This window comes from Cydia splendana, chromosome 14, assembly GCF_910591565.1.
Source record: "Cydia splendana chromosome 14, ilCydSple1.2, whole genome shotgun sequence".
NCBI classification, from domain to species: Eukaryota; Metazoa; Arthropoda; class Insecta; order Lepidoptera; family Tortricidae; genus Cydia; species Cydia splendana.
Window position 1 is genome coordinate 13,796,413 of NC_085973.1, and position 13,693 is coordinate 13,810,105.

At 44.1% G+C, this 13,693-nt stretch overlaps 4 protein-coding genes across 4 annotated transcripts in view; 3 read left to right on the top strand and 1 right to left on the bottom strand.

Annotated features, from left to right (window-relative positions):
- Positions 1-13,693, top strand: part of LOC134796759 (brachyurin-like) — a 519,833-nt gene that overhangs the window by 440,660 nt on the left and 65,480 nt on the right. The window lies entirely within an intron of this gene.
- Positions 1-13,693, bottom strand: part of LOC134796701 (semaphorin-2A) — a 415,353-nt gene that overhangs the window by 346,513 nt on the left and 55,147 nt on the right. The window lies entirely within an intron of this gene.
- Positions 1,199-3,757, top strand: LOC134796995 (uncharacterized). Its single transcript, XM_063769188.1, has 2 exons — positions 1,199-1,296; positions 1,600-3,757. The coding sequence occupies exons 1-2, from the start codon at positions 1,199-1,201 to the stop codon at positions 3,755-3,757; spliced, it is 2,256 nt and encodes a 751-aa protein (XP_063625258.1).
- On the top strand, positions 10,377-11,396 carry LOC134796996 (histone-lysine N-methyltransferase SETMAR-like). Its single transcript, XM_063769189.1, has one exon. It carries the CDS (start codon positions 10,377-10,379, stop codon positions 11,394-11,396), a length of 1,020 nt encoding a protein of 339 aa, XP_063625259.1.

Here is a 13,693-nt window from a genome sequence, read left to right on the forward strand (position 1 = left end):
GTCGCTCGTATTGCGTACGGCACAGAGTTCACATTTCTTTAGCTCGGGTTCTACCGACAGGAAATACTATCTTTGTCTTTAACATTGCATGTTCAAATACAACTTACTTTTAATTTGTGACAAATTGTATTATTATTTTATTAACTAACTAACACTTTGCTAGTACCTAGCCATTTTAGAGATCTTAAAACTTAACATAACGTATATACTATACATAGTTTAATCATCTCTTATCTCGTGATAACATTATTATTTTACACAGTATAATAACTCAATTTCTTACAAAATGACCGCTATGGAGATTGAACAATTGACATTCGAACGTGATTTAGCGATTAACAATATTCAAAAAATTGTAGACTGTTCGAATAATGCAGCCGAATTCCGAGTTCGAGTTAAAGAGTTAGCCTCAATCAAAAAATCATTTTTCCAAGTTCAAGCGAAAATTGAAAAGTTATCGGCAAAGAATGAGTCATTCAACCGCGATGATAATTTAGCTGTTAGAAATCAATTCGATTCCTTGTATTTTAAGGTGCAAGTTGCCTTAGATACATTTAAGGAGGAGCGTAAACAAAGCATTGCGTCATTTACGTCTGCTTGCGGCGGACTTAATGGGGTGTCACATGCGAGTTGCTGCGCTCAGCAATCAAATCAATCGCATATTCGTTTACCGCGCTTATCGCTTCAAACGTTCACAGGTGTTCTAACTGAATGGAATGCTTTCTATGATTTATTTAAATCACTTGTACATGACAATGTCACTTTGACAAATGTCGAACGCTTCCGGTATTTGTTATTGTTTTTAAAAGATGAACCGTATAATCTTATCAAGTCTATTCCTGTTACGGATTCTAATTACGAAAATGCCTTACATGTATTAATTTCGCGTTATGAAAATAAGCGAATTATTTCAACAAAACATTTCGACAACATTTTTGACTGTGAGTCAGTTAACGAGAAAAATGTTGAATCAAGTTTACGTAACTTGATGAATAGTTATCACGAGAATATAACTGCCTTAAAATCCTTAGGTTTACCAGTTGATGACTGGAGTTTCGTACTTTTAAATATTTTGCTACGCAAAATTACACCTAATATTCGTAGGCGTTTTGAATTATCATTGAAAACTTCATGTGAAATTCCTGACGTGACCGAATTACTCGATTTTCTCGATAAGGAATTAGCGGCATCTGAAGTGATGACCGCGTCCGCGCGTACTGCAAGTACCTCCGCGGGGCCTGCGCAGCGCGCGGCGCCCGCGCTCGCTGCTGCTGGCGGAGCGGCCGGCTCGGCCCGGTCAGCTGCGGTGACGTCATCGCGCCATGCTATGGCGGGAAAACGTGCAATGTCGCTTACTCGCGCGCACTCCGATGTGCAATATAATGCACCGCGCAATACTAATTCTTCTTTTGCGCGTAATTCGCGGGCTATGAGCATACATGCTACAACTGCGGTGGATTATTTAAATAAAATTAAATGCGCGTATTGTAAGGAGAATGCACATCCCTTATATAAATGTGAGAAGTTTAATACGCTCACTTTAAAGGAACGAAAACATTTCGTGGAACAAAATAAACTTTGTACCAATTGTTTATTTAGTGGTCACGAGTCTAAAGACTGCAAGTCGCGCCATGCTTGCCGCGTCTGCACTCAAAGGCACCACTCTTCATTGCATGAAGATGCGCCTCCTCCAAACGTCTTACTGACTACGGAGTCTTCTTCTTCCCCTGAGTTGCGCTCAGTAGCGGAAACCTCCACGCCCACTCCATTACATGGAGATACGGGGCAACGTTCTAGTAAAAACTGTACGGTCTTACTCACGACTGCGCTTGTAAATCTACGACCCTTGAACCAGGGGCCTTACACGCCGCGGTCCGTGCGAACCCTTGTGGATCAAGGTTCGCAGACCACACTCATTTCTGAGTCGTGCGTCCAACGTCTCGGCCTGCCGCGGTACGCCGCGCAGCCGGGTACCACTCTCTCCGGTATTGGTGGCGAAGTCCGACCACGTGGTTACGTGTTGTGCGAGGTCACACCCCACAATAAACCCGAACCGAAGCTTCACATCGAAGCTTATATCATACCGGACTTGACAAGCTACATAGCTTACATTCCTAAATCGATTGGGAATATTCAGAAGTTTCAACACCTTCAAAAGCTTGATCTAGCGGACCCAGAACTGCGTTCAACGCGGCCTGTTGAACTGCTACTGGGATCTGATTATCTGGATAGCATACTGCTACTGGATAATATCAAGGGTCCACCGGGCACACCCGTGGCCATCAACAGTATTTTTGGTTATTTGATAGGTGGTAGAATTTCATATGAAAGTATGAAACGACTAAGTGTCAACTTGAGCACTTGCCAACTTGACATGAAACTTCAAAAGTTCTGGGAATTGGAATCCATACCAGAACATCCACATCTTACAAAAGATGAATTACGCTGTGAGTCGATCTTCGTCGATACTCACACACGAGATGCAAATGGGAAATATACAGTTTCTCTACCCTTCAAAGAAAATGCTCCGCCCTTGGGCAATTCTCGTGGTATAGCTCTCTCACGTTTAACTAAACTAGAGGCACGTCTGTCTCTCGACCCTGCCTTACGGGAGAACTATAACAAATGTATCCAAGAATATTTAGACTTGGGACATATGACTGATTCAACTGATTCAACGAGTCCTGGCACTCCCCCCTACTACCTACCACACCACGTTGTGGTGAAGAGTTCCACATCCACTCCAGTTACTACGAAGTATCGTATCGTGTACGACGCTTCATGTAAGACTACGTCAGGTCGTTCTCTTAACGATAATCTTCTCACGGGTCAGAAATTGCATCAAGACATTTCTGAAATTTTATTGAAGTACAGACTTCATAAAATCGTCTTTACGGCTGATCTCAAAATGATGTATCGCTACATCGGTCTTTGTAAAGAACACCGTGACTTCCATCGGATTCTTTGGAGATTCTCTCCACATGATCCCGTAAAGGAATATCGTATGTGCTCTGTCACATTCGGCGTCGCTTCCGCGCCTTTTCTCGCTTTGCGAACACTTCGTCAATTAGCAATTGATGAAGCTGCTAACTTTCCACTTGCCTCGCAAGTACTTCTCAACGAAGTATTCGTTGATGATGTCGTTACTGGAGTTGATACAGTTGAAGATGCTATCACTCTTCAGCATCAGCTAACTTCCATTTGCAAAGCAGGAACCTTCGAACTCCGCAAATGGACCAGTAATAATTCTGAGTTTTTATCGCATTTAAACGATGATGCTTCCGATCACGATGACGCACTCATTCTGTCAGCACTTGACACTGACACGTCCGTCAAGGTCTTGGGGCTCAAGTGGAACCCTAAATCTGACGTTTTTTCCTATCAAACGGATGGAGTAGCTAACTCACGCAAATGTACAAAGCGTATAATGTTGTCAGAAATCGCTAAGATTTACGATCCCCTCGGATTTCTAGGTCCAGTGACTGTATTCGTGAAGCATTTAATCCAACTTTTATGGGTATCAGGCTCAGGTTGGGATGCTGCCCCTCCACAGGGTATCTGTGACTTGTGGTTTCGGTTCATCGACGAACTGCCGTTGCTACAAGATATTGCGTTACCTCGTCACGTGCTTCCTAGCACACATCAAGTGTCACTTCATGGTTTTTCAGACGCATCTGAAAAGGCGTACGCCTACAGGCGTATGTCTACATTCGTGTCGTTGATTCGAACGGTGCCATCAGCACCCACCTTCTCATAGGCAAAACAAAAGTTGCGCCTTTGAAACGGCTCACTATCCCGAGATTGGAGCTATGTGATGCTCATCTATTATCAAAATTGATAAAAAAGGTCCTCACTGCTTACAGCAGTAGATTATCTTTCGACCAAGTCTACGCTTGGTCCGATTCCACTATAACTCTTGCCTGGTTACGTTCGTCTCCAGACAAGTGGCGGACATACGTGTCTAACCGCATAGCGGAGACAACAAGCAACGTGCCTGCCTCGCAGTGGCACCACGTTCAATCCGCAGACAACCCCGCAGACCCAGCGTCGCGTGGTGTTCTCCCATCTCAGTTGAACCATCAACTATGGTTCACGGGACCTGCTTGGCTCAGTAAAACTGAGTCTGAGTGGCCTAAGGCTAATGTCATATGCCACACCGACGAAGAACGTCGCAAGCATGTTCTTCTCACACAAACCAATGAACCTAAAAGCTTAGAGTTCATTGAGCGATTCTCATCGCTTCCAAGGATGCTACGCGTCATTTCGTATATGTTACGATTCATAAACAAATGTCGTAAAGCCAATAGTCCTACGACTAAACATGTCACAGTTCCTGAGACGAAACAAGCTTTCAGTCGAATTATATCACTTGTCCAAAGTGAATGCTTTTCTGAAGACATCTCGCGTCTCAAAGACGACGACAGATGTACCAAACGTCTTCAGAAACTGAAACCTTTCTTGGACGAGGCCGGACTCCTCAGGGTCGGCGGCAGAATAAATCGGGCCAACGTACCGTATGATGCCAAGCATCAAATTCTGTTACCCAAGAAACATCATTTCACGAATCTTCTGATAGATTCCTATCATAAAACACATTTACATGTGGGACCTCAAACTTTACAGTTTGCCCTCGCACAGACCTACTGGATCCTGTGTGCTCGCGATGCTGTGCGTATGCGTACACGACGCTGCGTATCTTGTGTTCGTGCACGACCTGTCGCACCACAGCCATCAATGGCTCAATTACCTACTACTAGGGTTCGATCACTTCGTCCCTTTTTAAATACTTCCGTTGATTTTGCGGGACATTTCTTTCTTAAATCAAGTAAACTTCGTAACGCGAAAGTTTATAAATCATATGTATGCGTGTTCGTTTGCCAATCAACGAAAGCAATCCATCTGGAATTAGTTCCCGATCTCTCAACCGAATCTTTTCTGAACGCATTACGTAGGTTCATATCCCGACGCGGGTATTGCAAAACAATCCGTTCCGATTGCGGACGGAACTTTGTAGGTTGCGACAGGTATCTTTCCGAACTTTTCACGTTTCTGCGAAACGAATCAAATCAGACTGCTATAAACAGCCAGCTGACAAACATGCAAATCACCTGGCAGTTTAATCCTCCATATGCTTCGCATTTTGCCGGTCTCGTCGAACGAGCCGTAGGTAGTCTGAAACGACACTTACATCGTGCCATAGGTACACTAAAACTAACTCAGGACGAATTTAATACTTTAATCTGTCAAATTGAAGCGGTCTGTAATTCAAGACCCCTCTGTCAACTCAGTAATGATCCGACTGATCCATTACCCCTTACTCCTGGACATTTCCTCATCGGGGAACCATTAACATCTTTACCTGAATTCGACTTGTCTAACGACAATCCAAACCGCCTCGCTAGATGGCAGGTTATTCAACAAGCTGTTCAACATTTTTGGAAACGCTGGAGCGTAGAATATTTACACCAGCTTCAACCAAGAGGTAAATGGTTTCACGACAATACTAACATACCCCTTCGGGAGGGTTCTGTAGTAGTGTTGATAGATAACACACTGCCACCATTGCAATGGCGTCTCGCGCGCGTTCATCAACTGCATCCCGGCGCCGACGGTATTACCAGAGTCGTAACTGTACGCATCGGTAATACTCTTACAAAGCGACCTGTAGTTAAGGTCTGCCCACTGCCTGTTGAATAGGCATCTCTTAGGTATAGCATTACATGTTTTTAGTCCTAAGTTAGAATAGCATTCTGTATGATAGTTCTTAAATAAAATAAGCATTATTTTATGGCCGGCGGCATGTTCGGTACTTTTGTATATGTACGCACAAATACTACGTATTTTCTTTTCATTATTTTTAAATCGGTTAATACTTTAATCGACTAGCATATTCCAAAACGGGATACGCCTGCAACGGAACGCTTTTTTGAAAGCGCGCAACACTGGAAGCTCGAGTGTTGCCATATACACATTCCTAACGATATCAAAATCGAAAACGCCGCCGCTGACTGCTCGCTCCGTAAGCTTGAGCCATATAAAAACCAAAATCAAAGATCAAAGTGTTCAGCACAAATAGAAGAAGTCTAGCGACGCTAGCCTATGAGATTACTACATTCATCATCGAAGGACAGGGGCCCCTGGGTAGCGGTATCCACGTCACACACCAGGTTAGTCCCAAATTCTGGATTATGCTAGTCTAGATATCAAATTATTCAACATATGTCTTTTTAAATATTGATCCTAGCGAAAAGTGTGCTACATGTTTCTTGTAGGAAATTTTATGTTTATTATTTGTGTATGTTTTTGCTATGAGTCATACTTTTCAAATTATTAACGAAAAAATAAAAACAAGGAACCTTAGAATTTATTATAATTAACTTTCCCTCTTTATCATCTTTTTAAATATTGATCCCTGCTAAAAATGTACTAAATCTTTTGTATTGAAAATGTTGTGTTGATTATTAACGTTTAACTATTTTTTTTTATATTGGCCACCGTTTACGAGTTATTTACGGAAAACTAAAAAAAGGGACCTTTAATATCAAATATCTCACTTCCAGTCAAGAATTCGATCAAGCAACCGGCAAATTCGGATTCAGCGGGGTCTAATTAGGTTAAAAAACCCGGTTGCCAAACAATAATATGTTTTGCCAGTCGAAATCGATTTTTACAAAAACATGATCAGTCAAGTATACACTCATATTGTATATACCTAATTAATAATTATTTAGGTACACTCACCGTCTTACCTACCATTTTTAGGGTTCCCTACCCAAAGGGTAAAACGGAACCCTATTAGTAAGACTCCGCTGTCCGTCCGTTCGTCCGTCCGTCTGTCACCAGGCTGTATCTCACGAACCGTGATAGCTAGACAGTTGAAATTTTCACAGATGATGTATTTCTGTTGCCGCTATAACAACAAATACTAAAAAGTACGGAACCCTCGGTGGGCTCGGTGGGCGAGTCCGACTCCGGTTTTTAATTTCATTAAGTACCTACTCATCAAAATTCGAATTTACTAATAAATCTTATTCAATATTAATTGCCGAACTAAAAATCCCGGAACTGAAAATTCAGAATACCGATGTCGTCAGAATAAGGACGTAGACGTGCTGCGCGGGAATGGTGCGGTGCGCCGCGCGGGGCGCCCGCCTGCCCGTTCTACCACGCGTCTGCTTCACCCCCTTGAAAACGTATAACTCGAGTATAAGAGCGCCTTAACCCCGTTTAAATTAACCCCGTAAAAATTAGACCCCGCTGAATCCGAATTTGCCGGTTGCTTGATCGAATTCTTGACTGGAAGTGAGATACGTGATATTAAAGGTCCCTTTTTTTAGTTTTTTGTAAATAACTCGTAAACGGTGGCCAATATAAAAAAAATGAACTAATAATCTACACAAAATTTTCAATAAAAAAGATTCAGTACATTTTTAGCAGGGATCAATATTTAAAAAGATAATAAAGAGGGAAAGTTAATTATAATAAATTCTAAGGTTCCTTGTTTTTATTTTTTCGTTAATAATTTGAAAAGTATGACTCATAGCAAAAACAAATCTTACACATAAATCATCATCATCATCATCATCTCAGCCATAAGACGTCCACTGCTGAACATAGGCCTCCCCCTTGGACCTCCATACGTGCCGGTTGGAAGCGACCCGCATCCAGCGTCTTCCGGCGACCTTAACAAGATCGTCTGTCCATCTTGTGGGTGGACGTCCTACGCTGCGCTTGCTAGTCCGTGGTCTCTACTCGAGCACATTTCGACCCCATCGGCCATCTTCTCTGCGTGCAATGTGGCCTGCCCATTGCCACTTCAGCTTGCTAATCCGGTGGGCTATGTCGGTGACTTTAGTTCGTCTACGGATCTCTTAATTTCTGATTCGATCACGTAGAGAAACTCCGAGCATGGCCCTCTCCATAGCTCGTTGAGCGACTTTGAGTTTTGAGATGAGGCCGGTAGTGAAAGACCACGTTTCGGAGCCGTAAGTCATCACTAGTAACACACATTGATTAAAGACTTTCGTCTTGAGGCACTGAGGTATGTCGGACAAAAAGACATTACGTAGTTTCCCGAACGCTGCCCAACCGAGTTGGATTCGGCGGTTGACCTCTTTCTCGAAGTTGGACCTACCTAATTGGACTACTTGTCCTAGGTAGATGTACGAGTCAACAACTTCGAGTACCGAGTTCTCAACATTGACTGGGATGGGCACAACATTGGCATTTGACATAAGTTTCGTCTTGTCCATGTTCATTTTCAAGCCCACCCGTTGTGAAACTCGGTTGAGGTCATCGAGCATCATGCTGAGTTCCTCCATCGACTTTGCCATGACTACGATATCGTCGGCAAACCGAAGGTGAGTGATGTATTCGCCGTTGATGTTGATGCCAAGTACTTCCCATTCGCCTTCAAGCTCCTGAGCTTGAAGGCGTCTTCCATTACGGCAGTAAACAGTTTCGGAGAGATAACGTCTCCCTGCCTTACGCCTCTTTGCAATGGAATCGCCCTCGTGCTCTGCTCCTGTACTCGGACCGACATGGTGGCGTTATTATACAAACACTTCAACACTTCGATGTACCGATAGTCAATATGGCATCGCTGAAGAGACAAGCACCGCCCATGTTTCCACCGAATCGAAGGCTTTCTCATAGTCCACAAACGCTAAGCATAATGGCAAGTTATACTCTTCGGTCTTCTGTATAACTTGCAGCAGCGTATGGATGTGGTCTATGGTACTATAGCCTTTTCGGAAACCGGCTTGTTCGGGAGGCTGGAAGTCATCAAGTCTGTGTTCGAGACGGTTCGTGATGACCCTTGAAAACAGCTTATAGACATGGCTCAGAAGCGTGATGGGTCTGTAGTTCTTCAATAGGTTGTTATCACCTTTTTTGAAGAACAACACCACCTCGCCTCTATTCCATGTTTCAGGCGTTATGCCCTCGGACAAGGCGGAATTAAAGAGCTTCTGGAGGACTTTAAGTACCGGTGTTCCACCCGCTCTCAGAAGCTCTGAAGTGATTTCGTCTTTGCCCGGCGCCTTGTTGTTGTTAAGCTGCTTCAGGGCCATCCTAATCTCGTACAGACTGATGTCCGGGATATCTTCGGTATAATGTCGGGACAGCTTGGCTCTTGGACCTCCTACCAAGCTGTCAACGGACTTTGCGATCGAAGTGTATAACTGTCCATAGAACCTCTCGATCTCACCTAAAACCTCCGCTTTGCTCGACGCTATGCTGCCATCTTCCCGTTTCAGCTTTGTCAGCTGGCTTTGCCCAATAGACCCTTGCTTTGCTTGCGTTGCTTTGTCCTTTGCGAACACTTTGGAGCCTTGGTTTCGCTCAGTATTAAAGAGACGCAGATCATGTCGCAAGGACTTAGATATACGTCTATTGAGCTGCCTATATGACTCCGCGTCATCGGGAGACTGCAACTGTAGCGAGCGTCGTTCAGCCATGAGGTTTAAGGTTTGCTCGGTCAATTTCTGAGGTCTATCTTTACGGCGGGGTCTAAAAAACTTAGACCCTACTGTGTGGACAGTTTCCACTAGCCCGTCGTTGATTTCGTCCACTGAAGCCAAGTTCTCTAGGCAAGCAAAGCGGTTAGAGAGCTCGAGTTGAAAGCTTTCGGGGTTTTGAACATGGGCTCGAGTAGGTCGGAGCGTAGACTTCATCAGGCTGGACTTTTCAAGTTTAATATTGATATTCAGTGTGCCTCTTACGATTCGGTGATCACTACCGGTCTTTACCCTGTTGATCACACATAAATAATAAACATAAAATTTCCTACAAGAAACATGTAGAACACTTTTCGCTAGGATCAATATTTAAAAAGACAAAGCAGCCGGTAAGTTAATTACAATCCATTTTAAAGTCCCTTTTTAGTTTTTTGTAAATAACTCGTAAACGGTGTCCCATAGCAAAATAGGTTTTATGAATAAATAATCTACATAAAATTTCCTGCAAAAAACATCTGAACACTTTTCTCTAGGATCAATATTTAAAACGATATTAAAGGAAGAAAGTTCATTACAATCAATTCACATGTCACTTTTTTTAGTTTTTAGGGTCCCGTACCTCAAAAGGAAAAAACGGAACCCTTATAGGATCACTCGTGCGACTGTCTGTCTGTCTGTCCGTCTGTCACAGCCCATTTTCTTCAAAAGTACTGGACCAATTAAGTTGAAATTTGGTACGAGGGGTGATCCAAAAGTAATGATAACTGAATACTTATTGAATCGGATAAAAATAAATAGGTATGCCGTTACTGGCCATAAAGACTCCTTAGTAAATAAAAAAATTAAAAATTAAAAAATATGTATCTGTCAGAGAGTTGCAGCTGTTTTTTCACGAGCAGTCGGAACAATAACGCAAAAATGGAGAAAACTGAGGTGAGAGCGGTTATTAAATACTTCTGTTTGAAAAAAATGTGTACTAAAGATATATACGCTGAATTAGTGGGAACACTGGGCGAGTCCGCTCCGCCGTATTCCACAGTGGCACGGTGGTTAAAGGAGTTTAACTTGGGAAGAACATCCACTCAAGATGAACGTCGCGAAGGCCGTCCATCTGTCGCCATTACTGGAGAAAACGTCAAAAAAATTCATGATCTCGTTTTAACAGATAGAAGGATGACTATTAGGCATCTAGTTGAGATCACAGGCATCTCGTATGGCAGCATTCAAAGAATCTTAACTGATGAACTACACATGAAAAAAGTCTCCGCTCGTTGGGTGCCTAGAATGTTAACGGCTGAACAAAAGAAGATACGATGTGAGATTTCGAAGTATAATCTTGACAAATATCAAACTGATCCCGAAACATTTTTGCGTCGGTTTGTAACCATGGACGAGTCTTGGATCCACCATTTCGATCCTGAGACCAAACAGCAATCCATGACCTGGAAGCGAGCGTCTTCCCCTACACCGAAGAAATTCAAGGTAGCAAGCTCCGCTGGTAAGGTCATGGCTTCAGTGTTTTGGGATACTGAGGGAGTCATAATGATCGAATACCTGGAAAAGGGAACCACTATTACGGGCTCCTACTACGCTGACCAAATACGCAGATTGAGAGAGGCAATCAAAGAAAAGCGGCGGGGTAAACTTCGAGCTGGCATCCTGTTCCACCAGGACAACGCACCACCCCACAAGGCCGGCGTTGCGATGACTGCCATCCGTGATTCAGGGTTCGAATTGCTGGAACACCCCCCATATTCGCCAGACCTAGCCCCCAGCGACTTTTATCTCTTTCCACGGCTGAAGGAAGATCTTAGAGGCAACAAATTTTTGAATGATGGCGAGGTAATGGCCGCTGTGGAGGCATTTTTGGAGGGTCAAGAAAAAGATTTTTTTTTAATGGAATTCGTGGTCTGGAGAAACGATGGTCTAAGTGTGTAGACTTGGAAAGAGATTACGTAGAAAAATAATAGTAGTTTATGTGACTGCTACATAATGAAAGGCATTAAAATACGAGTGTGGGTTTATGAAACGAATGAAATGAGTTTCATAATAGTATCACACGAGTGTTTTAATGCCTAATTATGTACAGTTACATACACTGCTTTATCTACACACATATTATAAACTTTCTATGATATTGTCGTAAATAGCTATTAGGGTTCATGTATGTGTTTAATTAGTCTCTACGTTTAGGTTACTATTTTTACTTTTGTATATCATGTTTTACTTTGTGCTCGTATATTATGTCAAATGAATTGCGTGGAATGTTTTATATCTAGTTATAAGTCTAGAAATTCATGCTCCTTTCATACGTGCTTAATATTGTACCTATTTATAAGTCTAGGATTCGTGCTCCTTTCATACGTGCTTATAATTAACGAGATTGGCAAAAATATACATTACTGACTCTGCATGATACACCCACTAGTTTGAAGAAGGTACCAAACGGCCTTGTGTTTTACTATATAAGGCAGAGCCGTTTCGTGGCTTATTCAGAGATATCAGAGACATCAAGAGAGCTTCACTCATACCAGCCTGAACACTCTCCAAGTGAATAAATCAAATATATGTGTTTTCATTTCACACAACACATATACCGGTAAATGGAGGTATAGCGGACTTCGAGACAGCACAGCGGCCAGCGCGTTCCAGCGGCGAGTTTCTACGCTTCTCCCAACGAACCCCCATCACGAAAAGCTACAGTCTACACTCCACAGTTTGGTCCTTTTGAAGCCGGATGAAGATAGAAAAACGTACGCGCTGAGTTTCAAGCGACATAGCTTAACTCAGACATCAAGATAGAAAAACGTACGCGCTGAGTTTTAAGCGAACGTTGCTTGACTCAGACGGCAAGAAAGAATAAAGGACGCGCTGAGCCTAGAAGTTCGCTTCGGTTTAGACCCAAACCCTATACCTTTCCGTAACCCATTTACCGGCTTGCCGGACGGACCGTGCAGCGTCGTAGATTAATCTCCGCTCACGTGTCCTGGCAACTTTCGTTGCATGTGTCACATGGTTGATGCCCACACACTGCTTTCGAACGTTCTAGGCATTGCACTTTGCCATTGCGGGAGATTCAGTGCCACGAGGGATCCACGCTTAGGGCACTGACGTTGCGCACGGCAACGGTCAGTCATAGGCATAGGCAGGTCAAGTTAGGGACCCCCCGCGTGTGTTAAGTGAAGTGGTTCCAGCCAGAAAGATGTCCGAAAAGGAAGCAAGGAGCCTACGACCACGCACCAAGGGCCCACCTGCGCCCGCACCGAACATGGATACCCCTACCCCCTCGTCTGGTAAGACTACGTCCAACGAGACTCATACGTGGAGCAATGGCACCAGTGGCAACCCGAATGCTACCGGTGGAACCGAGTCGGTACACTCGGAGATGTTAGACGCCACCGTAGTAAATCGTAGTAGGTCGAATACGCTAGTGAATAAAGACGCCGATGCGCCGCCGCCGCCGTCGCGGGCGCCGTCTAATCGCGAATTAAAGAATCGCAAATCGGTTAGGGAACGCGACAATGAATTGTCCGTGCTAATGGCCGAGCTCGAGGTTCATAAAGCCCGTCTAGTCGTTGCTAAGACCGAGTCCGACACTGCCAATTTACGGCTGCAGATTGCGCAATTGAAGGCGCAGTCTCGCGGCGGCAGTGACGCGACCGTCGAAGCTTCTAAGAAAGGGTCCGTCACTGCAAATTTGCGGCCGCAGGTTGCGCCACTGAAGGCGCAGTCTGTCGGCAGCAGTGACGCGACCGTCGAAGAACGTACTAGAAGTTGGGTAGAACGACAAGCTAGGTTACAGCACGAGGTCGCGAAAGAAAACGTTAAATTCCCGCCGCCGAAAAAGACCGCGCAGCCGCCGCCGCGTGCCGCCGCCGACCGGGCTAGCAGACCGCCCCCGCGCGTTTTAGAGGTACCGCACGGTACCTACGCGCCAATGTACCATAAACCGCCGGAATTACCTGCATTCGGCGGAGATATCACCGAGTGGATATCATTTAGGGCAGAGTTCGAAGATACGTCGCCCATGTTTAGTGCCGTCAATAACGTCAGTCGGATTAGGCGCGCACTTAAGGGCGAAGCTCGGACGGCCGTAAAATCAATAATGTACACGGTTCAGGATCCGTACGAAATAATGGAAGCGCTGGAACGGCAGTTCGGCGACCCTGAGGAGATTGTTCTTACGGAAATTCATAATATTAAACGCATGCCGCGTTTATCCGAAGACAATTCGA

Bases quoted from the DNA above. Each gene is read 5' to 3' on its own strand.
- LOC134796995 (XM_063769188.1), top strand. From the start codon at position 1,199: ATGACCGCGTCCGCGCGTACTGCAAGTACCTCCGCGGGGCCTGCGCAG. The intron at 1,297-1,599 runs GTCAGCTGCGGT...TTGTTTATTTAG, and splicing joins GGAGCGGCCGGCTCGGCCCG to TGGTCACGAGTCTAAAGACT.
- LOC134796996 (XM_063769189.1), top strand. From the start codon at position 10,377: ATGGAGAAAACTGAGGTGAGAGCGGTTATTAAATACTTCTGTTTGAAA.